The sequence below is a fragment of the Ixodes scapularis genome, unplaced genomic scaffold, assembly GCF_016920785.2.
Source record: "Ixodes scapularis isolate PalLabHiFi unplaced genomic scaffold, ASM1692078v2 PGA_scaffold6__148_contigs__length_123643588, whole genome shotgun sequence".
In the NCBI taxonomy this organism is placed as follows: Eukaryota; Metazoa; Arthropoda; class Arachnida; order Ixodida; family Ixodidae; genus Ixodes; species Ixodes scapularis.
In genome coordinates, this window is record NW_024609881.1 from 49199778 (window position 1) to 49227653 (window position 27876).

Sequence of the window (27876 nt, forward strand, 5' to 3'; positions counted from 1 at the left end):
TTGCGGGTCACAGAGGTTGTGCACACAGAACTGGACTGTCTGGCGTATTGCTGCCGAGTCTTTCGTCCAAATCCCGTTTGTCATCACAGAAATGTATTGGGAACTAGGGAATAATACCTTTCCAGCTGCAATCTAGAGGCCTGGCAATGTAATGGAAAACTTTGCTTAATGTTTTTTAGAGCAGTACTCTTACGTTCTGCGTTTGAATGCACATTGGGTCATGCTTTAGCTTTTGTTCCAAGTTTCTGCGCACTCTCTCGAAATGTACTGCATTGAGGTGAGGTCCATTGTGTTTGTAAAAATGTCTTTATTGTTTTTGTTTGATAAAGCTTCTGTTTATCTGAAAGAAACAAACCTGCAAAATGTAAACTCGATAGGAAAAAAAAATAAAATTCAGTTTTACTGTAAAAATAAATAAAACATTGGCAGTTTCAATTCTGAAACCCCTGCGTCTTCCATCATTTCTAGCGTTAAGTACTCATGCAAGTGTGAAGGAACTTTTTTCGAGATTTTTCGTTTTGGGGTTCTGTACCATGCGAAGACCTTTTTGTGGCAATTGCCTTGATGGTGGACTGATTTCCGAGTGCGTGATGCATTGGGACATCTCTAGTTGAATTGTCGCACTACCCAGCAGGTCCCGTTTGCTTGAAGCCGGTTAACTTTAACCGTGGCAAAAAGTGAACTCCCAATTCTTACTGGGTACGTAACAGTACCTAGCCAAGTTTGACGAGGGCTAGATGTGCGATAGCTTCAAGTATTATGTATTGTGGGTTGGTCGTTTGTGTCACGTACTGGTTGTAGCGAATATAAGTGGCTTTCGTGGAAAGCGTTTAAAAAAGGGGTTCCCGAATACACGCACTGTCGGGTTTTCGCGACGCAAGTCTTTAGAGACTGTTTTTGTTGCTCGTGGTACAAATATGAGTAAAATAAGCCAAATCAACTCGTCTGTGACAAATTATTCAATGTTTGCCTGCCTGAAGTCTAGGCAAGCTTCGTTGAAATTCCCTCCCTGTGTTTAAAGGGGGACCAGCAGAAATATTCCGCCTGGCGGAAAGTCCTCCTCGCCCTCTTTCTTTCCCTTTCTCTCTTGTATTGTAGCACGGCGAGGCGAGGGGAAAGGTCCCCTTTTGCGCCGGCTTCTTCTGAGGGGATAAGCCGAGAAAACCCCCATTCTGAGCGACGGGCGATGGGTGTGGCAGCAGCGACCTCATGACTAAAGCACGAGACACATAGACGGCAGAATCGTTCGATCCGACAGTCCGAACGCCGCTCCGAATCGCCGCACGCGACAGTTTAAGACACACGCTTCCGACCTTGCATGCGACACGGCGATCCGTTCGGCTCCACCCAGGAGATCCAAGCACTCCAGCGGAGGTCCGCGTTTACAGATCTCTGGTCCCAGATTGGCGGTTTAGCTCACACGAGCGAAGTTGGAAGCTCGTTCTCGTTAGCACGTGCATTCTTTGCCGGCGCCATCTTTCTCGAATGAGTCAACGGGATCCACGCGTCCGGCTTCCCGTCGCCCGTCCCGTTTTCTATTCGTCCCGACAGACCCAGTACGTTATCATGACGTTCGCGCTAGCTGGGCTGTCATTGGCTGGACGCATCCGACAATTCGTCCGAAACTGTCCGTTTCGTCGTACACGTGTTCTGCGCTTAAGCGCAGAACACATGTACGACGAAACCGTCCGATCCGACGTGCGGACTGCCGGAAGGACCTTAGGGGGGCAAGGGTTTTCGTAGCATCGGAGAGCGTTGAAAACCCTCGCGTCCGACCGTCGTATTGCGTGGTCGGACGTCGGATCGGACGGTTTCGTCGTACATGTGCTTCGCGCTTTACAGGTATCTTCAGCTCCTATCGCGTAATCTGCCCTATTTTTTTTTTAGCGCTTGCCAAGCCTAGCCTCTCGGGTGTAGGTTTTACGGAGCTGCAAGGCTGCGCCGTCGCAGTCACAGAATTTGAGCTGTCGAAGTTGTTTGGTTTAGTCCGTGGCAAAACAAACACATACTTTGGAGTTGCGATGCATCCCCGCACCCATTGAAGAAACGTTTCATAGATGTTCTGGGTTGATCAATCAGCTCAAAAGACATGCGCGGGATGTGGTGACTTGAATAGGTAAGGATGACGTACATGTTCACAAAACATTCCATCTTCAAAAAACAAGAAAAAAAAAAAGAAACGGCTTTTCACGCTCAAACCTGCCTCAAATTGGGATCGATGCTAAAAAAACTATGCACGAGGCGCAGGCATCTTTTAGAAGGTCTCTGTTTTCTAGCAGCGAGCACACATTATTGGAGAACTTTAGCAGACTATGTTTTCAGGCCACGCTATATTTAGCGGGAGCTCGCGCTGCCACTTCGATGCATTCTATGAAGCGCGTACCTGCAGTGGTAGCGGACCTTTGAAAACAATTTACTAAAATGCCCTGTTGTGTGCTTAACTCGCAGAACATGATGGCCAGCAAAATGTATAAAAATCATATTTACACATCCCAACAACCACTTGAGGTGAGAGGGCATCAAGGGTGGACGTCAATACTAGAAAGTTTTAGTGGGTTGCGTTTAGCCACTTCGATAACCGTACGGTCCGTAGCCCACAACGAAATGTAAGCTAAACTCGCTATGGACATTCCTTATCGAGTGCGGCTATAGGGCGGGAAATAAAATATCAAACCCCTTTTTGGCAAGTCTAGCGTGTCGTGTTATGGGTCAACGTTGCTTGTATTGGTACCATAGCATGGGCCGCCACTTCGAAGTATTTGTGGTGGCTCAAAGAAACTAAAGCAGAAGCAAACCATTTTTTTAACGTGACACAGAATTGTATTTAACATTGTAAAAAAACTTTTAGGTACCCTACGCCACGCAGTTAGCACGAACAAATGATCGCCGGTGTTTCCCACTTTTTTTTTTCTTGTTAGAAGTGAATGATGTTTAGGAAGCTGTTAATGCGAGTATCCAGCCTGAGTGGTAGATTTTAATGCGAGCCAATACATTGCTGCCGAAAATAGCAAAAAGCGCCGATGTCGTGTTTGCGCTAACAGTGTCGCGTAATGTACGCATACAGCTACACAATCAATGCTAACATAGTAAATCAGTAAATTTAGTGGCCCCAAAAAAAGTGGTGTTATTTTTTTTTTATAGTTTAAAAGTTTATTCATTTTTATACAAGCAATTCGGTAGAGAGTGCTTCCACTGGGCACCAACTTACGAGGCATCAATTTGTTCTTGTGCACTAAATTCTGCATGGCCCTTGCGTAAAAATGTCAATATTGTGTTCGTGCTAGCTGTGTCACGCACAGTAAGAAGACCGGTTCATTGCTCGAACTTGTAAAGAAGGCCTTTCTTACGCCAAATAGACATTTTGCGAGTACGCTCTATTACTAGTGGTTCATCAAATAATCTACGTTGTTTATTTGGAGGAAAGAAAATGGTGGTGAGGGGAGGGGGAATTGAATACGAAAGACGACTCGGGGAACCTCGAACTTCGCAAATATTTCGCTCAACCTAAAATTCTGAGTTAATTAAATCACTTTTTCTTTCTGTTTCGGAACTTGTTAACAGTCGCGCTAAAGGCCAAGATGAGCGATAAGTCAGATGCACCTGTTTATTTGAGCAAGAAGCGTATGCGAGATTGAACTGAAAAAGCGTGCGTGTGTAACCGTAGCAATCTCCGACGAAGCCTGAAACTCACTTTTTCTGAAACCACGGAGATTAGTGCTTTTGACGACTATCTGTATAAAGCAAGCCAAAGCAGTTATTAAGTGTGACTCGTTGTCAGCTGTGATAATCAAGGCGCGGCAACGATTTCTTGAAACCTTCGATTTATTAAAACAAATTGTGTAATAAATTTATTGCCATATTATGCTTGCGCTGATCTTGTATCAGTATGCGTACATTACGTGGCACTGTTAGCCCGAACGCGACATCGGCGCTTTTTACTATTTCTGCCCAGCAACATGTGTTGTCTAGCACTGAGCTCTGCCGCCCACCTAGGTTGGATATTTGCAGTAACAGTTGTTTAAACATCATTCTATTCTAACAAAACATAACTAGAAAGACCGGCGATAGTTAGTCCGTGCTAACTGTGTAAAATGTGTTTGCAATGACTAATTACAAATCCGTTTCATGTTTAGGACAAATTGGCTACATTTTTATTTTTATTTTTAATGCTTCAAAAATATTTTAAAGTGGCAGCACGTGCTATAGCATCGATTTAAGCAACGTTGAACTATAACACGACACGCTTCGATAGCCGCACTCGATAAAGAATGCTCACAGAAAGGTTACAGCGTATATATTGTTGCAGGGTACGGTTATCCAAGAGCTAAAAACGATCCACTAAAACTTTTTAATATCGACACACACCATTGCTGCCTTCTCACCTCATGTGGTTGTTGGGATGTGTAAATATAAATGCCGTCTACATTCGTTGGCCATCATTAGTGTGAATTACGCACACAATAATTTGTGCTCGGTGCTAAAAAACAGACCTACAAGATGCAAGCGCCTGGTACACAGTTTTCTTTTCCATCGATCCAAATTTGAGGCAGGTTTGAGCGTGATAAGCCGTTTTTTTTTTTTTTTTTGAAGATGAAATGTTTTGTAAAGATGTAAGTCATCCTTACATATTCAAGTCACCACATCTCGCGCATGTCTTTTGAGCTCCTTGATCAACTGAGAATATCTATGAAACTTTCCTTCAATGGGTGCGGGGATGCATCGCAGCTCCTAAGCATGCGTTTACTTTGCCACGGGCTAAACCATAGCCTCCTCTATACGGAGAAAGCCTGGCGCGTCGCGTGAAAAGACGGCCGCCGTAAATGGGAAAGGAGGGGCGGAGAAACGGGAGCGGAGAGAACCTTGCCCGCTAGCGCCACAAAAGAGCGAGCGGCCAAACGCAGAAACAATCTTTTTCTTTTTTTCTCGTTTCTTGTCGCTATCGCGGAGAGGAGAAACTCAACGTCCATCCTTTCCCGTTTCTCCCTGCGCCCTTTCGAACCTTTCGAATCGCCGCGCCCGTTTCTCCCGGAGTACGAAAACGACGGTGACAAAAACACAAAAACAAGCGTGGTTCGGGGAGCGGCCGCTCATGACCCAAGCGCTCGCTGTCTAGGTCTGCCCTTTCTGCTCTGCGCTACCATATTGGTCACCGTTCGGCGCGCTCCTCCTCTCCTTTTTCCTGCGGCCGCGCGCTCTATGGCTCCGTCGTCGATGTGCCAGGCTTTCTCCGTATAGAGGAGGCTATGGCTAAACCAAAGAACTTCGACAGCTCAAATTCGGTGACTGCGAGGGCGCAGCCTTGCAGCTCCGTAAAACCTATGGTGCTTTCATGTGCGCTAAAGCGCACATGAAGGCTCCCTAGTAAAACTTACACCCAAGGGGCTAAGCTTGGCAAGCGCTAAAAAAAAAAAAAAAATAGGGCAGATTACGGGATAGAAGCTGAAGATACCTGTTAGTCATAAGGTCGCTGCTGCCACACCCATCGCCCGTCGCTCAAAATGGGGATTTTCTCGGCTTATCCTCTCAAAAAAAGCTGGTGCAAAAGGGGACCTTTCCCCTCGCCTCGCCGTGCTACAATATAAGATAGAACGGGGAAGAAAGAGGGCGAGGAGGACTTTCCGCGAGGCGGAAGAATATTTCTGCTGGACCCCCTTTAAGAGGACAACAAAGTTCAGTGTAAGAAACAATGAAAAATCGAGAGAATAAACTTTATTACACGACTCAAGTCCGAGTCTAGAGAAAGAAGTGAGCAATGAAAACCGGGCGGCACACCGGCAGCTTGGTTGGCCAGCATCTAAGAACTGTTCATAAAACCTTCTTTGGTAAAGGAAAATTACGTACTTCAGCTCCAGTGGAAATTGGTGCGCGGTCTGCTTCTGCGTGTCATCGCCGCGGGCGCCAACCACAAATTTGTTTTGCGCCGTAAGTATAGCCCTAAATTTTTTTCTTCGTTGTAAATTTGTTTTATAATATTTTCTCCATCTAGCCTGTTTAACAAAAAAAAAGATTTTTCCTTTGCATGTGTCCTTTAAGGTACCAGTGAAGACAACCAGCTGGCGTGAAATTTCTATCGAGCGGAAAATGAGCGTCACTTTCGTCATGCGCGTTCATTTCGATGTGGTGCAAAATGTGCGCGAAATAGCAGCTGATAAGGGAGCAAAATTTAGGTGTTGGGTCTGGAACACCTCCAGACTCAGCCGTGTTGGGGGCATCTCTCGCGAGTCATTACGTCAAAGGTCTTGCGCGTCGAACTGTAAGTGTGAGTTATCCATTTGAGGGAAACCTTGATTTCGCAGAACTATTATGCGTTAGAAATGTGCATCGTGTGAGTCAGCTATAACTATACTCCATCTCACTAGTTGAGCGCAGTACTTAGAATTTACGGGCGAGAAACAAATAAAAGTTCATTTTGTAAGACAAACGCGACGTGGAGACCCATAAAAGAGTCCCGCTAATGAGAGAGCTCCCCCTTCTCCTTCTCTTCAAGTGCTTGGGTTACTCTTTCAATCCTGCACCTTTGGTAACACTGCGTGCACCTAAAATCGTCTTCTTCCCGAAAATCCCGTGGCCTTCAGAATCTAGGGGTGCTACGCAAAAACGAGCGACACGTCACGGAAACGAAGGCGAGGAAGAAGGGAGGGGAGGAGGGGAAGGGATGGGTCTGGTCTCCACTCTTGGTCTCAAAACGCGTCTCAAGCGCGAGACACATGGACGGCAGAATCGTCCGATCCGACGTCCGATCCGACAGTCCGAACGCCGCTCCGAATCGCCGCACGCGACAGTTTGAGACACACGCTTCCGACCTTGCATGCGACACGACGATCCGTTCGGCTCCGCCCATGAGATCCAAGCATTCCAGCGAACGTCCGCGTTCACAGATCTCTGGTCCCAGATTGACGGTTTAGCTCGCACGAACGAAGTTAGAAGCTCGTTCTCGTTAGCGCGTGCATTTTTTGCCGGGGCCATCTTTCTTGAATAGGTCAGCGGAATCCACGCGTCCGGCTTCCCGGCGCCCGTCCCGTTTTCTTGTTCGTCCTGCCAGACCCATTACGTCATCATGACGTTCGCGCTAGCTGTGCTGTCATTGGCTGATTGCATCCGACAATCCGTCCGCCGTGCGAAACTATCTGGCGAGTTGGACGCACGTCGGATCGCCGATCCGACGTCTGAAGCGAATAAATTTTTCGGATCAGGCAGTCGTACTGCCGGATCGGACGTCGGATGGGACGGTTTTTCGCGCATGTGTCTCGCGCTTTAAAGCGCGAGACACATGCGCGAAAAACTTCACTTCTTCACTTCTTCCATGAACAGTGTCGCTGTATTCGTAGCACACCTAGACGGAAACGGTTGAGACTGTGCTCAAATAATATCTTTTGTGAGGTACTGCGCAGCGATTACACACAATGCTTCTAACATAAACATGCTGCTCTACATGTGTATTCACAAGACGCAATACAGTGTTCTCCCAACTTCATTAAAATGGGCATGAAAGCGCGTAACCGTCACTTGGTGAAATGTTTACCGTAGAAATTCGTTAATTTTTTTGTTTTTTTATGTCACAACAAGACTTTTTTGTGTCGCCTCCTCAGCGCTTCCACGTCGATTATTTTCGCGTTAGAGGACATCGCATACAGTGCGAAAGGAAACGGTACGATAGATGCTGCGTAGCCTCTCTTTGTGGACATTAATAAAAAAAAATGTATTTGTCTTCGCTTCGCACTGCACGTATCAGCACGGAAGTTCCTGCATGATTATAATGGCTTTAATTTCTTAAAAAAAAAAGGAAAACAATCTACAGTTATTTAAATTACCGAACCACAAAAATGTTGAAATTGCATAATTGCTTTCAGTACTTGCATCTATTTTTGCTCGCATAGTGAAGATTAGTTCAAAACATATCCGAAACGAAAAGCTGGTATGTGTATTCTCTAAGGTGTTACTTTCCTAGCGGCGTAACTTTCAAGAAGTGCTAATTTCGTGCATTGTGTATTCCTTGTTTTGAGCTGCAGGGCATTTTGAAGTGGAAATTAAGAAGATAAAACAGCATGATCCCCTTTGCTTTGCTAAACCAGATTAGCCGCACCTTCTGGCAACAATATGCCTTTGGCGGTTCCATCCACTGCCGAGCGTGAATGACGGAGCTTGCGTACTCTCTTGGAGCTGAAACAAACTCGGCGTCAACCAAAAATAGGAACGAATATATGAAAACAAACAAAACATCTCCGCTATAAACGACTTACGCGTCTGTAGAAATCGAAGAACATAAGTGAAATTGGAGTGCCTTCATGCACACGTGCATTTGTAGAGTTATGACATCTCCGCTGTTTTGTCGCCCATCCATTTTTTTGTTTAAATGCACTCACTGTTGCCTTTTCGAAAGCCAGCAGTTTATTTATATGTTTGTTTTTTCACATGCTGATGACAAGCGTTGCAGCAGTCGGTGTTTTCACACTGAGAGAAACACACCGACGCACTCTAAATTCAATAACTTAACAAACCTTGTATTTAATTCACTACCTTTAAGGCACCAAAAACGTTTCACGTAAAACAGTTGCCACAGTACCGAGTACAGCCAACCTTGATTTTTTTTTATTCTCATTTCTATATATATATATATATATATATATACTCTTTTATTTGCAAATACCGTTGTACCACGTTGTTGACAGCAGAATAAAAACTGCAGCCCCACCGATTTTTCCGCGCTGTTTTCGCGATTCGTTGTACGCGCCGTTGCTAGGATCACCAGTCTACCAACATAACTAGAAAACGAAAGAAGCAATAAGTAGAAATAGCAGTCAGTATCCTGCATTGGCGACACTGGCAAGCTATGTATTGTATTTATACTTTGTTTCATCGTGTGTTGAATTGCAGTGGAAGGTTTGGCTTCTACAGCCAATCAAGCGCAAGTCAGAAGTGACGTCACCAGGTTCTTTAAGCGTGTATCAGTGCGTGACGTCACCTTTGAACTGGCTCTTGATTAGCAGTGGGGGCCCCCAGCCTTCCGATGCGAAAGGCCAAACGCCTTATTAGTCCTTGCGGATGGAGATCGCCATCTAGCGGAAGGAGACCAAAATGCAAAATGCATGAAAATTAGTGAAAACTTGCTTTCAGAAAAATCGCTGTAGCTCGAAAACGGATTAACCAACACCAATTATTTTCATTCCTATCGATTCTGTATTAAATTTTATAGAAAATAGCGCGAACACAATTCTATTTTTTAAAAATTAGTGCATTATGTAAACTGAACCCAAAAGTGTCAAAGTAATCGTTTTAGTCGCTTCCCGATTTAAATATATATATATATATATATATATATATATATATATATATATATATATATATACACTAAATACTTAGAAATATGGTCTTCAGCAATGCACCAATTATGTATTAATCTCTTTGTCGTAAAAGTTTCAACCACATACAAGAAGCGGTTCTCATGTAGGAATCTTTTTTAAACATCAAACATCTGCATGTATTCTTTATGGCGTTTGGAGGTACTATGCCCTCCTAAAGACGGAGATAACATCAGGGCATAATGTTGCTTAAAAAACAGCCAACTCGCTGAATGCCCGTGGGATATATTTGACCAGCTTGGACACTCACAGCCTCGGCATGCCGGCAGTTAAGGAGGCAATGTGAGCTGGTGCACCCACTCATTTCCCATTCACAAAATTTTTAGAGTCGACTCAATTGATTTGCTACAACTTTGTTAAATGCCTCCCATGTAAATGGGTGGGTTTCGAATGCATTGTTACATAGGGACACATATACTTTCGGCTTAAAGGCCAAATGGGCAACTGTGTTTATTCTTGGCCTGTTTTGTAACTACTTGGCAGAGTGAAACTTTGTTTGATCAAATTTTTCTTCGTTTTAACTTGTGTTCTATTGTTAATTTCTACTCTGTTTTGTTTCCTGCTGGGCTCTGTGTATGGTGGTGGGGCCTCGTCCAGGTGAATCTTTACCTTTTGCCCCCTCACCCGAGACTGAAGGAGTCTCGGGTGAAGGTCAGGGGCCTGAAACTCATTTGAGTGTGGGGGCCAAATAACACATCCCTAAAGAGTCGAGGCAAAGCCACCTAGAGGAGGAAAGCCTGGGGGCTCCCGCGATCACGTGGGTCTACGTCACCGCTACTCGGCCTACGGTTCGGCCGCGGTGTAGTTCCGTTCCGGCTCGGCAGATGGAGCCGGCTTGCTTCGGCGTCTTTCCAGAACGTTCCGCGGCTTCTTTCGGCGTGTTCGGAGACGCTTGGTTTTGTCTCGGCTGTTTTCTTTGTTTGTCTTGTTTTAAACGTCGCACAACTTGTGAGTGCTCTGCGTTTTGTGCGCGATGATCAAGTGCTCTTTCCGTCATGCCTGACAAATGCTGTGTGCCTCGGTGTAACGGTAATTACAAAACGGGGCCCAAAGTGCACGTGTTCGGACTCCCCAAAGATGAAGCGCTGCGGAGTGCCTGGATAAACGCCATCCCCCGAGAAAACCTGATCGTTTCCCAGAGAACGAAGGTGAGGAATTCCCATTTCCAATTGTTTATCTCGCATTCGTAGTGGCATAGCGCCATTTGGACGGGCTAGCAATAGAAGGGTTGTGGGAATAGGCGATAACGGCGACATGTAGCGCGTTTAGTGGTAAGTCGCTATTATTTATACGAAGGGTATATATCTTTATAGGTGTGCGAGCGTCACTTCTCCGACGACGACGTTCTTCGGGAGGTGTCTCACGTCGACGAAGTTACCGGGAGGACGGTGACTGCGCCGCTGTCTAGGGTGCGCCTTCGCCCAGGCGCAGTTCCATCGAAGTTCCCTGGCTGTCCAGATTATTTGTCGAAGCACCATGCGAGAAGAGAAGACCCGGACAGCAAGCGATTGCGTCAAGAGGCTTCTGCAATGGAAAGAGCGCTTGCAGAGTCGATCGATTCATTTCGCAATGAGGAAGAAGCGGATCGAATACTCAGCATAAAGGACTTGTCCGACCACTTGAAAAACGTAAAATCGGCATTCTGGCATGTTATTGAGGGCAATGGACACCTCACTCTGGTGCACATTGTTGAGACTGAGGCCCCTTGGATAAAATACTCGATCGTCGTGAAGCCTGACCTTACACTAACTCTACATTTTGCGAAGATTCAGGTCACAAGGTTGGGCTCCAACTTGCTCATACCAAGAATCGCAAACAGCAAGAGGGGAGTTGTAGAACTACTCGAAAGTGTCGAAAATTGGGACAACGATCTTGAGTCAAGCTCTGAAAGCTCGCACAACGATATCTGTGCCACGATTCGTTTTCTGCTTGACAAGCTGCCCGCGACGCAAAGCGAAGATCAAGCAGCGGTCATCCAACTGCTCGCCGAGCAACTGAAGCTGATTTCTTCCAAGAAAGAGCGAAGGCGTTATTCAGTGGATTTTATGGTGTTTGCATGCATTCTTTTCACAATATCGCCTCATGCATACCAGTACATCCGTAGCTCTAAAAGCATTGTTCTGCCACACCCTAGGACAATCCGATCGATATGCTCCTCGTTTGGAATGAGCCCTCAAAACGAGCAGCAAAGTTCAAGTTTTCTCAGCTACATGGCAAAGAGGATCTCTGACTTGAACGATGACCAACGCTATGTGACCTTGATGGTGGACGAGGTCCACATCAAACCGTTTTTTGATTATAAAGGAGGTAGCATTGTCGGTGTCGCACTTAATTCCACAGAAGTAGCGAATAGTGCGTTCGTGTTTATGGTGCAAAGCATCAAGTGCCAATTTAAGGAAGTCGCTCACGTCGTACGCGTGCACGGAGCCAACGCCGAGTTTCTGCACAAGTTGCTTAGAGACGTGATTTGCGGGCTTGAGAAAATCGGGTACCGAGTGATGTGCGTCGTAACGGATAACAATGCAGTGAATCGAAAGGCTATGGCTCTCTTTATGAGCTCGATGGACAGCCACGACACGCCTGGTACAACAACGCGCAACCAGGACACGCCTGACACAACGATGCGTCGTTCAAACGAGTTCTGCTACCCACATCCGTCTGATCCCAACAGGCCGCTGTTTTTTGTGATCGACACTGTACACATAATCAAGTGCATACGCAATAATTGGCTGAAGCAAGACGATCAATGCTTCTGGTTCCCCGAGCTTCATGCTGACACGGAAGGCCAGCGGCGCATGCTGTGTGCGTCGTTCAAAACCATCAAAGCTGCCTACGACTTGGAATGTGACCAACTGCTGCGCTATGGATACAAAGTGTCAAGGAAATCCCTTTGCCCGTCGAGTATTGAGAAGCAGAACGTGAAACTTGCTCTCCAGATATTTGACAGCTCTCTTCCCAGTGCCCTCCGTGCCATTGGAGAGAAACACAACCTGAAGTTTTTCAAGGAGACGGCCACTTTCATTGAAATTATAGTAACGTGGTGGAAAATTGTCAATGTAAAGACACCCGGCAAAGGAAGCAGGCTGAAAGATCGGTTCCAAGAACCTGTGCGCCCGGCTCCAGACGACGAGAAGGTAGATTTTCTCTACGACATTTTAGACTGGTTGGACGAATGGCAGAAAAATGCAAACAACTGCAAATTGACCGACAAAACTCATACCGCACTGCACCAGTCAACTTACGCGCTTCTCGAAATATGCAGGGACTGCTTCGAAGAACTCAACCTGTCCTACGTCCTCCTCGGGAAATTTCAGACGGACTGTTTAGAGGACCGCTTCGGAAGGTACCGGCGGCTGGCAGGTTCCCAATACCATATCTCAATACGACAGCTTTATGAAGGAGAAAACAAGCTTCGGCTGCAGAACACACTTGCACCGATTGGCAAAGCTTCTGAAACAGAGAGAGATGAAAAATGGGAGGAAATGCAAAAACGACGAGACGCGCCGCGCCCTAGCTACAACATAGTAGTAACAGAAGACTCCCTTTCAAAAATAAAAGACATCGTCCCCGTTCTAGCCTATGTGGCAGGATATGCGGTGTACGCGACGGTGAAGAAGCTAAAGTGCGAGAACTGCAAAAATGCCCTGACAACAGACCACACGATCACAGCCGCCACCGGCCATGAGCACTATCATCTCATCAAAGAGATTGACAGAGGAGGCCTTCTGTACCCAGCAATGACCGCAGTCAATGCCGTCGCCCACAACTACGTTGTCGTGGAGGAAATGTCGAAGCGGGTGGACTTCTTAACGATGAGCAACCAACGCCAGCTGGTCACGGAGCTCACACTGGACTTGCTAGTCGACGAGGATTGCGACTTCGATGTGTGTGAAGAAGGACACACGAGTGAGGTCGTGCTGAAACATCTGTTGTGGTGCTCTACAAACATTCTACTAAAAAACTTTTGCCGCAAGCTCAACGACAAAGTTGTCGAAACGAACAACAAATCTAAGAAACGAAAACTGGCCACGTTAACAAAAAAATGATGTGGATATTCTAGCATGCACAGTGACAACCGTTTTGTTCGAGATTTCTAACGCGCGAGTCAATAAACACGCGTTTGTGCCGAAAAACTGGAGTAATTGCTACCCTTGAGCGCTGCTCCGCGGCGCGCTTCGGCTTCGCCTAGGCCGACTAGCGTGACGTCACGCGCGGAGAGCCCCGGCCTTCCGCTCTAGGTGGCTTTGGTCGAGGGCCAACCTAAGGCGGAAAGGGAAGGAGGGGGGGGGGGGGCTCAGAGATTTTATAAAGGAACTTCATGTTTTCTGCTTTTTGCCAACTCAGTTTTTCCAGTGATATCTTTAACTTTGATTTGTTTATAGGACTACTTTGGACCTTTACCTGTTGTGATAACAAGTTAGGATGCCGCCGCCCCGCCAACTTGCTAGCATTTTTAATAGAACAATTCACTCTGAAATTAGCCGAACTTAGCATGTCCAAAAAAATATATACTTCATTTGTCAGTTTCTGCTTTCCTCAGTAGCAGCAATCACAGAAAATACTTGTATTTTAATGGTGATATACTCAGATGGCGGGAATAGTAGAGGGATATCCGTATAGGGGATTAACATGGTAAAAAGTTGGAAAGCAAAAATTAAAGCAAGGCAGGTTAGAACTATAAGAGAAGAGTTATGTTTCGTGCGGAAGTGAATCGACGACATGAAATATGGCGTATGTCATTTGTAGCTCTCTAGACATTGTAAAGGGGGCTTGCAGCCGGTTGACTTCGGGCCACGTCCCAGCGAGTGGCGGGCCACATGTTTGAGACCCCTGATCCGTGTATACACTCATCAATCCATGGTCTATCAATGTTTCAACATACCCTTTCTGATTCTCCACCAAGAAGAACTTCGAATACATTCTGCTCATTCTTGCTGATTGAAACATGCACAAAGTGCGGTCCAATTGGAAGTTCTCTGAGGTTCAGAAAGTTTCACCTTTACTTGTTTACATAAGAATGCCATGTTTACACATTTGGTCAAAATGTGGATGGATAGAAGTATGGACATCAACGACTGTACCCTTTATGACAGGCATTTGCTTGTGCCACCTAACCTAAAACATAAAAATTGTGATTCTGCCCCTTTTAGGCCAATGCTTTTCTGTAAATATCCCCGGGGCGTGGGGGTGGTTGCTGAGATGACCTTCAAGGGATAGGGCAAAAAATACTGAAAACACACCACCCTTCTCTTCCCCCCCGTTGAGGGAGTCGCCAATTTTCTGTTGGCGTCGCCCCAACACCTGACACACTCGGGTACAGGGTCCTCGTGGCTGTAGCCCAGACCTTGGGCTACAGCCACCGAGGAAGGGAGTCAAAATTTTTCTCGTGTCCCCCCTGTTCTTAAATCACTTTTCCCCATATAATTTTCACCGGCACTCTAACCTCCTCTCCGTTGCCTCTACTTTACTGTAATTCAAACTGCCACCTCCAGCGAAACTCAGGACCCCCGTTTGTCTGTCACCCCTTTGGCAATGGGAGCACTAACTCATTACCGCTTAGAATTGCATGTTCAAGTGTTTATCTCCTCTTTACACCGTGACCCACAATCATCTATATTTTCAAATTTAACCCTGTATGGTTTATTCAGTTTAGATGGAAAGAGAATATTAAACGAATTGACAACGGAGAAAAATATTTTAGACCTATATTTATGGCGCAAAACGAAGTTGAAGTTGGCGCCTGCGGGAGTCGCCGCTGGTCACGTGTTAAGGCCCATACGCACATTCGCGTTTGAGCGCGGTGCGTTCTGTAGCGGCAAGCGGACGCGTTGCGTTGCGAAGACCGCTTGCGCCAAACTTGTACGCACAGTTGCGTTGACACGCAGTCAACCGCAGTCAAGAGCCAACTAGAACGCGCTATCGCAACACCGCATAGACAGAAGGCCTCCACACGCGTCATCATAGCAAAGGAAAAAAAGTTTTTTTTTTAGAAAGCAGTTTAGATGGAAAAAGAATATTAAACGAATTGACAACGGGGAAAAATATTTTAGACCTATATTTATGGCGCAAAACGAAGTTGTAGTTGGCGCCTGCGGGAGTCGCCGCTGGTCACGTGTTAAGGCCCATACGCACATTCGCGTTTGAGCGCGGTGCGTTCTGTAGCGGCAAGCGGACGCGTTGCGTTGCGAAGACCGCTTGCGCCAAACTTGTACGCACAGTTGCGTTGACACGCAGTCAACCGCAGTCAAGAGCCAACTAGAACGCGCTATCGCAACACCGCATAGACAGAAGGCCTCCACACGCGTCATCATAGCAAAGGAAAAAAAGTTTTTTTTTTAGAAAGCAGTTTAGATGGAAAAAGAATATTAAACGAATTGACAACGGGGAAAAATATTTTAGACCTATATTTATGGCGCAAAACGAAGTTGTAGTTGGCGCCTGCGGGAGTCGCCGCTGGTCACGTGTTAAGGCCCATACGCACATTCGCGTTTGAGCGCGGTGCGTTCTGTAGCGGCAAGCGGACGCGTTGCGTTGCGAAGACCGCTTGCGCCAAACTTGTACGCACAGTTGCGTTGACACGCAGTCAACCGCAGTCAAGAGCCAATTAGAACGCGCTATCGCAACACCGCATAGACAGAAGGCCTCCACACGCGTCATCATAGCAAAGGAAAAAAAGTTTTTTTTTTAGAAAGCAGTTTAGATGGAAAAAGAATATTAAACGAATTGACAACGGGGAAAAATATTTTAGACCTATATTTATGGCGCAAAACGAAGTTGTAGTTGGCGCCTGCGGGAGTCGCCGCTGGTCACGTGTTAAGGCCCATACGCACATTCGCGTTTGAGCGCGGTGCGTTCTGTAGCGGCAAGCGGACGCGTTGCGTTGCGAAGACCGCTTGCGCCAAACTTGTACGCACAGTTGCGTTGACACGCAGTCAACCGCAGTCAAGAGCCAACTAGAACGCGCTATCGCAACACCGCATAGACAGAAGGCCTCCACACGCGTCATCATAGTCAGATCGATCGAGGCGAGAGATTGGGCACGAGTGCTGCGTCAGTGTTCGGCTGCGGCTCGTGGCCAATCAGCGCGTCGAAGGTCGGACTCGGGTCCAATAGCCGACCGAGTGCGATCTGACTGTGATGACGTTTCATAGAGGAAGAGGAAACCATGCGGAGGCCTTCTGTCTAGGTGGTGTTGGCTAGAGTAACTGTATAGGCTCTGCTTGCAGAGTCTATGCTCCGCAAGCGGAGCATATACAGCTACTCTAGTGTTGGCTATCGTCGCTAGTGGCTCACCAATAGTAAGCGAAATCCAAGGCAACATGGCGGCGCACGGCGACAGCGTCGAAGTGTTCGATCTTGGGACAATCTCGCCGGCTTCCTCGACGTTTTGTCAAGCTTCAACCATCGCAGCCTTGGAAAATACAGTCCCCACCGCTCCCCAAAACGAAAAAGCAAGCACTGCGACCGGCAAACCGCATACGTCTCGCCGAGTCGGCCGGGTGGGGCGTGCGAACGCGTCACCCCCTCTTCTTTCGGCTTCTGATTGGTCGAACGCACCCGAACGCACCGCAACGCTTCGCAAAGTTGAGCGAGTCTCTACTCGCTTGCGTCGCGCTACCGAGCCTTGCGGGAAGGCTCGCGTCGCTCCGCAAGCGACCGCGCCTGGCCGCAAGGACTCCGCAACGCACTCAAACGCGTTCAAACGCAAATGTGCGTATGAACCTTTAGGCCTGTGCGCCGCCGCTCTGCGTCGCCGTTGCCGCAAAAGTCACGCCACCGCCAAACGCTGAGCGTGTTGCGACTTGCGAGTCGACGCCGGGTCAACGCGTTTCTCCACGCCGCTGTCGCCGCCGTCGCACAAGTTCGTCTGCTTCGGGGTGCCACCGCCGTCGTCTGACCGGCGCACAGGTCTATCACGTCTGCTTGCGCTTTTTGAGGAGTTTCCTTTGGACACTAAAAGTTACTTATTAAACATTTTTTTTTTTTTTTTTTATATAATTCAAACGAAGATGAATAAGTTACTTTTAGAGGCTATAGGAAGCGTCCGAGAAAGCGCAGCACCACGTGACAAATAGCGGCCCCTTTTCTGCGGCACCCGCGGCCGTCAACTACAAATTAGTATATATCGCTCTATTTTTTTTTTTTTCGTTTTAAATTCGTGTTATGACTTCCATTTCCCAACCAGGACGCTAAAAGAAAATGTTTTCTTCCTTTGCATGCGTCCTTTAAGACTCCTGTCCTGGCCTATTCCATCTAAGTGCTCCCTCTGGAATTATCGCCTTGCCAATGTGTGCCCACGGTTACCGGACTGATTTTCAGCAAAAACGTGGCTGACCGTAAATGTGCATAGACGGAAGAGGCCAGCTAAGCTAGAAAAGCGGCCACAGATGCCAAACCTGAAGAACATCGTAACGGAAGGAGAGAAGGAAAGGTTACTCATTTGGCTGGAAAGCCCCGACAAATCGAGCCATTGATCGGTGCCAAGTTCCTGTGCTTTTCGAAGAAAGCACAACCAACAGCAGACTGTAGTGAAGCTCTTGGTGAACTCTGTAACCAAAAATCTTAACTAAGCTTTTTTTTTTTTTTATTAGTGGACCCTTTTTGGTGTTCGTATTAATGAAACAAACCTGCACGTATTTATCCGGTTTGTTCCCAAAACTAGCTGTGCATAGTTTGGACAGCGGGTTTTAATATTCACGAGGCAGAGTTGCATGGGGAGGGATTTGTACCCAAAATTGTGTCTATTCGCGGCGATAACCACGCAAGGGGAGCCACTGAGCAGCATGTGAATGTCACGTGATACCCTGAATGTGAGAATGCCGGGTTTGTTTACGTCGCGCGCGCCATGGCGGTACGGCGTGATCGCTTGCTTTCGGGCGCGCCGCGGTGGTTCGTTATTGTTCCATCATCGGTGGCACAACACACGCGACCAAAAAAGGTAAATTTTCCATCCATATCCGAGAGAAAAATGACTGGGGAAGTAGAGATGAAAATAAAACAGCGCAAAATGGTGTGGGCGAGCTCGATGGTGTGCTTGAACCACTTATCAGGCGCTTTCACGACTAATGGTGTTGTATCTTTTATTATGTTTTGATTTCCTTCGCAAGTGTCTGTTTCGTCCTTCGTACAGATTCCACTGGTGGGGCTCGGCGCCAGCGATAATCCGATAATCCGCCTTTCCTCTTCCCCCACATCTGAATGTCTGTCTTCGTGTCGGCCGTGTCACATGTCGCGCTGCACAGTTGAGAGAATGAACAGTCCTCTTGTTGTTGTCCGAAACGAAATGGCGCTCCTGTGCCCTCAAGAAATCAGGTCCCGAGGATCCCACAGTCGAGCGAGTCTTACCTTTCTTACTGTGTAGTAGCTGCGGCGCAGTGTTGGGATCGAGAAAAAAAAGAAGTAACTTATGCTAAATGGTTTACTATTCCGCCTACATGTAGACGCTATTGGGATCATCTTTTTTCTTCTTTGTAATGAAAGGTGCTTTGCTGAACATTTATGCTCTGTACTACCAGGGTGAATTAGTCTAGACGGCTTATGGTCAAGGCAAAATATATAACGTCCTAAAATACTGGCTGTGATCCCAGGGTTTGTTGCGTTTTATTGTCGGAACTATAATTGGAATTCAAAAATATTTTCTTCACCCGCATGTCAGACATAAATAAACCCACATCTTTTTTTTTTTTTTTAGAGCGCAGTTTTTAGGCGCTTGTTTCTGGCTTAGGCGTAACCGCGGGGAAAAGTTTCCGCGCAATTTAGCGTGAATTTCTTTTTCCGCGAGAAAATTTTCCGCTAAATTTAGTGCGGAAATTTTTTCTGCTAAACTTAGCGGGGAAATTTTCCCACTCATTTTAGCGGGGAAATGTTTTCGCTAAACTTAGCGGGATAATATTTCCGCTAAATTTAGCGGGGAAATTTTTTTTCGCCAAATTTTGCGGAAATATTTTTTCTAAAAGGGAGGCGAGCAGGAGAGGAGGAGGGTATTTAAACCTGTTTTATTTTTCTTTAAATCATATTGTCATGATGTTCATCACATCACATCCACATCTGTGCAATGTCTCAAATGGCTGTCATTGAAGTGTTAGCTGTCGATCAGGTGATGTATTAGTTTAAATGCACGATCTTAACAAAATGACCTGGTGATAAAGATAATTTTAGAAAACGATTTTCAGTAGAAGCTTGCTTATGTTTCTTTTTTTAATTTTTAATGTGTGTACTGTTTGATTTCGTTTTTTTTTTTGTCTTTTTTTAATCGCGTTAGGCTTTTTTGCCTCTTCAGAATACAACGTTTCATTTTACATGAATCCTCTAAGGACTCATAGTCAACCACACTTTGTATTCTGGGAGCATTCACATGTTCACTGTAATTTCCAAGAATATAAACATGGTGCGTCTGATTTTATTAAGCTTGATAAAGTCAAGGATTTGCATAAAAGCAAATGGGTGCAACTAGACTACCCCTGATTTTTTTAAAGATACAACAGTAGAAATAGAGAATTAGTAAGTTTATCTCAAAGGAGAAAACCCGGACAATGGTGCCATTGATTGTCCTCCAAGGAAGTGGCGCAAGAAATTTTCCTGAAACTGTCAACTGAAGTCTGAAAGAAAAAAAAGTGAATTTAAAACATTAGCGAGCTAAATATGAGCGTCTTGACCATGCTTTGCCCAGGACACTAAATTAAAAGCACTCCAGTTAGCAGCATTGAAGCCTGGGAGAAGACCTGCCAGACGCGATATTTGTAATCGTCCTCGACGAATGCAGTGCTGTGATTGCTGCGCCAATTGCGCCAAACATATGCCAAGCGGCTAACCTTGATACATCCTGCTATATGTTGCCGAAATATGGGTAATCTGCGCCGAGCCTGCGCCAAAGGACTAATTTCGGTCTCCTTTCAGAACCGAAACTAAACTGAGTACCGTGAGCTGAGAGGTGCAAGCGGCTGCCCGACACAAAGTAACTTGCATCAATCGTCTTGTATGGTTTTTTCCGCCGTCTCTCGTTTCACACTTTCGTCGTCTCGGGTCTTTTTTAGTGTTTTGTAAAGATATATGCAAGCGTGTGCGGACGCACCGACGCTAGCGTGCCGAGCGTGAGCCATGCCGTCGCGTTGTGAAATGAAACCACGTTTTTTGCGTGGCGGGAGTTACTTTGTGAGCTGAAGCACTTCTCCTGAAAGCAACGGCCGTGGGAAAACCATATTTGGTCCCTGCCTACCAGTCACCGTGGTTGCATGACGTCGGGTGTTGCCATCCCCACGTCGCTGCAGATATGGCGCTTTGTAAACTGAAACGTAAGGACTGCCTCAAGCTCATCAACATTCCTGTTCTTGTTTAAATCATTCGCTACTACAAAAATCCCTCTTTAAATTAAAGACTGCGGTGTCGAAGTATTGATTATTTAGGTTTCTCTTGGTGGGCTTTCTTTTGAGAGGGACCCTTGTACGTGAAATCGTTTGCCACAAAAGAGAGTCGGTGAAGAGAAGCGAGCTAAAGCGAAAAAGGCAATGTCTGCACGCTGAACCCGCACACAAAGCGCTCCAAGAACTTTTTGACCCTGAATCGCAATGTCTTCCATCGATACGCAGGTTCTTTTTTTATGTGTGTCTAGCTTGTACTTCGCCTGCCGGCCTGGCAAGCACGCACCGATAGACTGTTTTTTTTTCTGTTTTTTTTTTTCTGTATGTTGGACCGTTACATTTTGCATACAGTTTTGGGAAACAGTTGGCGACGGAGCGGAGTGGCATGGTTTTGATTTTGGTCGAACAGCCGTCTCTGCTCGCACGACGAAGTGCGTGCAACTGCAAGCTACCGAAGTTGCCCTCAGGTGCATGCGAACATGATTGCACGACAGAGGCACCAGCCGGGGCGCTTGCAATCCATTGCTTTACGTTTGCTAACTTTTGACGAAAGTCTGGCACGTCGGGAACGAGTAAAACGGTGGCAAGCGTTTTTTTCTTTTAATTGCTTGGCAATGCCTGCAGCACTGTACACTTGTGGGATGTCTCAAGGTTTCTTTGGAGACATTGACAGTGGACATTCATTACTTGCCGAAGGCAAAGCGAGACGTGCAACAGCTTTGTAGGACGTTCTGAAAGGCAAAAGAAAAAGCACCCACTTGCCGTACTGCACCTTTTTCTTGTGTACAGTTTCGCATTGCACTGGAGTAGTTTCATGTTTTGTCAGTCGGAGACTGGTTCAATTTATTATATCATATAACTAGTCAACTTTATTAACACAGAGGTTCGGGCGAGTTGGTTGCTCATGATGTACAGGGGGAACAGCGCACCCGCAGAACAGTCATTCAAATCAACATACACACAAAAAAAAGAAACAGTTACTCAGCGCTGACTGACAACTCTCTATATTTACACTTAGGGGGGATCGGTGGCCGAGTGGTCTAGCGCACACCAGCTCGAAGCACGTGGAGCGAAAGCTCGCGCTGCAGAACCCAGGGATCCTGGGTTCGAGTCCCACCCCTGCCCATTTCGATCTGGATGAGCATCGTACCGGCGTGCGGTCGTGTATCACTACTGCGTGATGCACGTTAAAGACCCCAGGCTAGCGGCTGTACCGCACTGACTAAATTTCTCATATACAGCTGGGAGACTCGTCGCCCCTGTGAGGCAGACCAAGTTCTAGGCTGTATAAACACACACACAACCCAATTTTTTTTTTTTTTTTTTTATATTTACACTTTTTCTTCTTTTATTTGTGCTATATGCAAGGGCCAGGGAGAATAACTGGTCTTTTTTTCTTTTCTTTCGATATGATGCTAAATAGTGAACTGAATTGAAATTAATGTAAAGCTAGGTAGTCTAATTCTTTTTGTGACAAGGTTAAAGACGGAGTACTAACGCATGTGCCGTTATGTTTCGCAATGTTCTCTGCCTCGATAATTTCTCTCGTGAGCTTGTTATGATGCTTGCCAAGCACGCCGCAGTTACTCAGCTGCACTGAGCACCCACAGTCACGGCAGTGAATCCCTAGATGACCGGAGCTTTTGTTGGTGAATGTGTTCTTATGCTCTCGAAGGCGATCGTTCAGACACCTTCCGGTTTGACCTATGTACAGCTTTCCACAAGAGAGCGGAAAGGAGTAGACCACCTTTTCTGCACAAGGGACAAAGGTATTCTTGTGCTTCTTTTTGCAGCCAACTGTCGTTATTGGTGGAGTATTTACCTTCTTGCATAAGCTGTGAAGTTTGTTAGGAGCTGAGAAGATGACTTCCAAGCTTACCCGGTTAGCTATTTTCTTCAGTCCGTGAGAAAAATTATGAATATATGGCACAATGATGGGCTTCTTTGTTTTGTCTCTTTGCTTTTGTTGTGTGCATAGGTCTCGCCTGCTTTCGTTGATGAGCTTTTCGGCCACTGATGTTAATAACGAGTTTGGGTATCCTGCGCGCTTTAGTCTTGAGACTTGCCCGTCAAAGCTCGCTGGAATGGAATGCGAGCAGGATTTTTTGAGTGAGTTTTTGAGGCATAACCGCACGATGCTTCTTTTAACGAGTTTTGAATGGGCCGAACCGAATGGTAAGAGCGGTTTTTTCCCCCTGGGCTCATACGACCAGCATAAATGGTAGGGTAACATGAAGAGTCTGAGATCTAGGAATCTTAAGGAGCGCTCGTTTGGAAGTTCATGGGTAATTTCCAAAGGACTCATGCAGATTTTAAAACTGCCGAGGACGTCAGCAACCATGCTGGTGAAGTTGCGATCGTCTGAAGCTAGAACAATTAAATAATCTATCTAGCGCACAACGACAGGAAGATAAAAGAATCATTAGACAGCTCCAAAGTTATAAGAGTGTTCCGGTACGTCGACGATTATTTAATTGTTCTAGCTTCAGACGATCGCAACTTCACCAGCATGGTTGCTGACGTCCTCGACAGTTTTAAAATCTGCATCAGTCCTTTGGAAATTACTCATGAACTTCCAAACGAGCGCTCTTTAAGATTCCTAGATCTCAGACTCTTCATGTTACCCTACCATTTATGCTGGTCGTATGAGCCCAGGGGGAAAAAAACCGCTCTTACCATTCAGTTCGGCCCATTCAAAACTCGTTAAAAGAAGCATCGTGCGGTTATGCCTCAAAAACTCACTCAAAAATTCCTGCTCGCATTCCATTCCAGCGAGCTTTGACGGGCAAGTCTCAAGACTAAAGCGCGCAGGATACCCAAACTCGTTATTAACATCAGTGTCCGAAAAGCTCATCGACGAAAGCAGGCAAGACCTATGCACACAACAAAAGCAAAGAGACAAAACAAAGAAGCCCATCATTGTGCCATATATTCATAATTTTTCTCACGGACTGAAGAAAATAGCTAACCGGGTAAACTTGGAAGTCATCTTCTCAGCTCCTAATAAACTTCACAGCTTATGCAAGAAGGTAAATACTCCACCAATAACAACAGTTGGCTGCAAAAAGAAGCACAAGAACACCTTTGTCCCTTGTGCAGAAAAGGTGGTCTACTCCTTTCCGCTCTCTTGTGGAAAGCTGTACATAGGTCAAACCGGAAGGTGTCTGAACGATCGCCTTCGAGAGCATAACAACACATTCACCAACAAAAGCTCCGGTCATCTAGGGATTCACTGCCGTGACTGTGGGTGCTCACTGCAGCTGAGTAACTGCGGCGTGCTTGGCAAGCATCATAACAAGCTCACGCGAGAAATGATCGAGGCAGAGAACATTGCGAAACATAACGGCACATGCGTTAGTACTCCGTCTTTAACCTTGTCACAAAAAGAATTAGACTACCTAGCTTTACATTAATTTCAATTCAGTTCACTATTTAGCATCATATCGAAAGAAAAGAAAAAAAGACCAGTTATTCTCCCTGGCCCTTGCATATAGCACAAATAGAAGAAGAAAAAGTGTAAATATAGAGAGTTGTCAGTCAGCGCTGAGTAAGTGTTTCTTTCTTTTGTGTGTATGTTGATTTGAATGACTGTTCTGCGGGTGCGCTGTTCCCCCTGTACATCATTGAATTAAAGAATCCAAGTTTTCAGGAACCCGCCGAAAGCCAAAAATTGGCGGAGCCAGGATTTGAACTCTGGGCCTCCCAATGTCCGGTCGGGTGTGCTAACCACTACACTACTCCACCTTGGCTTTCTGGCGTTTCCTACCTGTCTTATTAATGCACAAGAAACGAAATGTATCCAATCGGAGGTGTTCTGGAAACACACGCCGCCGCGTGGAACGCGGTACGACGCTTAGTGTCACGTGGTATGTGCTCGTTTGTGCTCCAGAAATCCTCCCACTGTTTGTCTCGCCCCGTGTACCTGTAGTAGTATTCTTTGTTTATGAGCTTTAGAGACACGGTATCATCATCATCTGCGAGAATCAAGAGCCACGTTATTGAATATGCAACATATATATATATATATACATATATATATATATATATTGAATATACATATATATATATATTGAATATACAACATATATACAATATATATATATACAATATATATATATAAGCAGAGAAAACGAAGCGTTACCAGCGAGGCTGAACGAAAGCCCATTCAGCTGAGACGTCACGCCGGGAGCGTCGGCAGAGTCCTCATTTTGGGTTGTGCCGGGCTTGCGCTAGATGGCGACACCGAAACATCTCGCCGGAAATATGGCGGGCGTCCATATTAACGAGACATGACTGCATCACATGTTGACATCTTTTTACTGATAACTTGAAGAAAGACTTTCGATCTGACTTGCCATAATCAAAGTAATTGCCAATCAGAAAACGTCGTCTCTAACAATCTCCAGAAATTTTGTTTTTTTCCGCCCTCTGAATAATGAGGTATCCAGCCCTTCAAAATTATTGAGATCTCGATTCTAAATCCAAGGGTACTGTATTAAAAACATTTTCCTGTTACAAAAAAAAAAAAGAAAAGGAGTAACCTTTTAGAAAACAGAAAAACTTTCCAAAATTAGAAGATATTTAAAGTGTGATTTAGAAATAAAAATAGAATAAGAAATTGATGAATTTTGTTTTCTAGGATTTCTACTTTTCGAGATTAGGGATCCCCATAAAAAGACACTGACAGGGCATTTGTGGTTTTTATTTGTACATGACATATGAGAGCCCAACTACTTAGAACAAAATTTGCTATTTGAAATTTGTTTTCTTTCCACCCGAAAACCACCGATCGAGAACGGCCAGCTTGAGTCACGCTCACTCTGTTCTCCGTGGTCACGTCCCGTTTTCTATGGTTTCGAAACAACCACCAAAGATAATCGAAATCATTGTTCACCGAAGGCACACACTGAATACTAAAAATAGACGAAAACTATTATATCTATTTTTGTGTCAGTAAAAACTGCAAAAACTTTGATTGCAAAAAAAAGTCGCACAGCCATTTTACTTTTGGTAACCTTCACTATATTTCTTCTTCCGCCCCAGTTCAGTTTCGGTTTTGAGCAGTTGCATATTTCGAGTTTATTAAAAATATATTTGACGCTGTAGCAGAATATAATTGGGTAGTCTTTTGACACCAGAATGGCTTGCCTGACAAAAAATTCAAAATAGATTTGTGGCGTGTCAGTGTCCCTTTAATGGAGCCAGTTGCATCCGAGTGCGTCCGTGAATCGAATTTCAAAAGTGCAGCAAAATATTAAACTGTACAGCTGCAGCAAAACTGTGTTAATGATTACGTTTTTTCCAAACTAAGTGACTATCTTTGTTGTGCTTTCCTTGTGTGTCAATACATATGGCCTTTCTTTTAGGTGATGGAGCCACGCTGTTGGGGGAAACCAACTACCCACTGAAACTCACCGAAGACATCTGGTTCGGATGCTGTTCCTGCACCTATGCCACCAGAGATCAGCATGCAATTGTGAACCACCTGGCTGCCCATGGTGATGAACAATTTAAGTGCCAGCATCCTTCCATGTCTGGCTCTAAGTCCCAAGTGCTCGGCAACACTCGAAAGTACAAGATTGAGACGCCATTTAAGTGCAAGCTTTGCCCCCAAGAGTTTGCTTATAATTCCCTTCTGACCCGTCATAATCGAACACATACTGGTGAAAAGCCATTCAAGTGCAAGCAGTGCCCCATTGCTTTTGCTCGAAATTCTAATCTGATAAAGCATAATCGGATACACATTGATGAAAAACGATTTAAGTGCAAGCATTGCCCCCTAGCCTTTGCTCAAATTTGCCATCTGAGAATTCATAATCGAACGCACATTGGTGAAAAGCCATTTAAGTGCAAGCAGTGCCCCCAAGCCTTTGCTCAAGATTCCCATCTGCAAAACCATAATCGAACGCATACAGGTGAAAGGCCATTTAAGTGCAAGCAGTGCCCCAAAGACTTTGCTCAATATTCCTGTCTTAGAAATCATAATAAAACGCACACTGGTGAAAAGCCATTTAAGTGCAAGCAGTGCCCCAAAGCCTTTGCTCGAAATTCCCATCTGCAAAGGCATAATCATTTGCACACTCGTGAAAAGCCATTTAAGTGCAAGCAGTGCCCCCAAGCCTTTCCTCATAATGCCAGTCTTATCCGCCATTACCGAACACACAGTGTTTAAGAACCATATAACTGGAAACAATGTCCCAAAAGCTTTGCTCAGAATAGATGTTTATCTGCCAGAACCAGATGCACACGTGTGGAATGCCTTGCAGTTGACCTGTAAGTTGAGCCTGCCCCATGTGTAATCATTTAACTCATGCAGAACTTTATGCCATTTTAATCGAAGTACACATATACCCGAGTGCAACATAGGTCCCAAAGCCTTTGCTCGGATTAATACGTAAGCTCGCCACTCTAAATCACTTATGCGCAATGAACCTAAAAAATACCAGCAGCGTCCCACACCATTTTCTGAATGGTCTTAAGTGCATTTGCGTCATGTCTGAACCAAGTCGGCTTTTCAAGTACCAGCAATATCCGAGAAACTTTAATCGGAATCCCAGATTTGTTGGCCACATAAACTGTGCACACAGAGCCAGACTATTTGGCCTTGCTCTGGAGCCTCTAGTCCAAATGCCATTATCTGTCAACTCTCTAATGTATTGAGGAGTAGTTATGATTTTTCTCCAGCTCTGATCTAGAGGCTATGGCGATGAATATGAGACGTTTAATTTTTTTCAGAACAGTTACTCTGTGTTCCGCACCTGAATGTACATTTGGGCATGCTCTAGCTCTTGTTTCAAGCTCTCTTAAGGCCGGTTCAGACACTTGCGTTTGACTGCGTTGCGTCGAGTACGGAAAGCGAGTCACCGGCGGATCTGTGCTTCGTATGAAGCGTGGAATCGAATTCAAGGAATCATCTTGGCACGTGATATAGGCAGCAGGGATGTCCTGGTTTCTCGCTGCCGCAACGCAGTCAAACGCAGCTGTCTGAACCGGGCTTTAAACTCGCTCGAGGTGTGCTCTTTGAGGCGAGGTATAATATGTTTGTGAAAACGTCTATCATTTGCTCTTGATACTACTCCTATGTATAAGAAAGATACGAACGGACCAAAAGTTAATGTGTAACCAAAAGATAATTTTTCTTATCAAGAAAAAAAAGTTCG

The 27876-nt window shown here is 45.6% G+C and overlaps 1 protein-coding gene and 1 pseudogene across 1 annotated transcript; both read left to right on the top strand.

The window, feature by feature from the left end:
- LOC115327463 overlaps window positions 1-27519 on the top strand; it is a 77701-nt pseudogene extending 50182 nt beyond the window's left edge.
- LOC120845183 lies at window positions 10096-13575 on the top strand. Its single transcript, XM_040216991.3, has 2 exons — window positions 10096-10507; window positions 10673-13575. Exons 1-2 carry the CDS (start codon window positions 10355-10357, stop codon window positions 13403-13405), a joined length of 2886 nt encoding a protein of 961 aa, XP_040072925.3. The 5' UTR covers window positions 10096-10354; the 3' UTR covers window positions 13406-13575.
- Window positions 27520-27876: the final 357 nt, after the last annotated feature.